The sequence below is a fragment of the Antrostomus carolinensis genome, unplaced genomic scaffold (assembly GCF_000700745.2).
Source record: "Antrostomus carolinensis isolate BGI_N321 unplaced genomic scaffold, ASM70074v2 scaffold6079, whole genome shotgun sequence".
Taxonomy (NCBI): domain Eukaryota; kingdom Metazoa; phylum Chordata; class Aves; order Caprimulgiformes; family Caprimulgidae; genus Antrostomus; species Antrostomus carolinensis.
This window is the reverse complement of record NW_010340552.1, coordinates 1-1,109: the sequence shown is the minus strand read 5'-3', so window position 1 is coordinate 1,109 and position 1,109 is coordinate 1. Positions and strand designations below refer to the sequence as shown.

The window sequence follows — 1,109 nt, the reverse complement described above, 5'->3', positions numbered from 1 at the left end:
GCAGGGCTGTGTGTCACCAAGTCCCCGGGGAGCCGGGGGGATGTGGCACAGCAGGGCTGCCCGTTTGCCTGGCTGACACTTTCTTTTTCTTTCCTTTTTCCCCACCGCAGCCCCATGACATCAGAGCGCAGGTGAGTGCCGCTCGTGTCCAGGCACTGTGATCCCATCCCATGGGAGAGATCCATGTCCAGGGAAGGGCAACGGAGCTGGGGAAGGGGCTGGAGCACAAGTGAAGTGTGCTGAGGAGCAACTGAGGGAACTGGGGTTGTTGGGGCTGGAGAAAAGGAGGCTGAGGGGAGACCTTCTGGCTCTGTCCAACACCCTGAAAGGAGGGTGGAGAGAGGTGGGGGTAGATCTGTTCAACCGAAGAACAAGGGACAGGACAAGAGGAAATGGCCTCAAGTTGTGCCCAGGGCAGTTGAGATGGGATGTGAGGAAGAATTTCTTTGCTGAAAGGTTTCTGAGGCATTGGAAGGGGTTGCCCAGGGCAGTGGTGGAGTCCCCATCCCTGGAGGGATTGAAGAGTCGTGTAGACACAGTGCTGAGGGACATGGGTAGTCATAGGGGACTTGTCAGTGTTGGGTTCATGATTGGACTTGATCTTAAAGGGTTTTTCTAATTGAGGCCATTCTGGGATCCCAGCCCATCAGACAGGACAGGCTCTTTTTAGCTCCCCCTTGCCCCACTGTGACCTACTGGGTTTCCAGTCACAGATCTCAATCAATGTTGAGGACTGCGAGGACACCAAGGATGTCAAGGAGCACTGGGGCATCAAGACCAGCCACCACAGGAACTCGTGCTCCAGTGACCAGTCCGAGCACCCACTGCTGCGGCGTAAGAGCATGCAATGGGCGCGCCGGCTGAGCAGGAAGGGCAACAAGCATTCCAGCAAGACGGCCGAGTGGATCAACCAGCAACGCCTCAGCTTGTACCGGCGCTCCGAGAGGCAGGAGCTTTCCGAGCTCGTCAAAAACCGTATGAAGCACCTGGGCTTGCCCACCACCGGGTACGGTAAGTGCCGTTCGGTTGTGCTTCTCTACAGTGGTGCTCGTGGGTTCCTCAGGTAACCCTGTGCTGAGCCTAACCCCAAGCCAATCCTGATCCCAAGC

The 1,109-nt window shown here is 57.1% G+C and overlaps 1 protein-coding gene across 1 annotated transcript in view; it reads left to right on the top strand.

Annotated features, from left to right (window-relative positions):
• The window catches only part of LOC104531317 (potassium channel subfamily T member 1), a gene marked incomplete at both ends in the record, with an annotated part of 17,940 nt that extends 16,929 nt beyond the window's left edge, over positions 1-1,011 (top strand). The window contains 1 exon segment of the mRNA XM_029087024.1: positions 708-1,011. Coding sequence (XP_028942857.1) covers positions 708-1,011 — 304 coding nt within the window.
• Between the last annotated feature and the right edge of the window lie 98 nt (positions 1,012-1,109).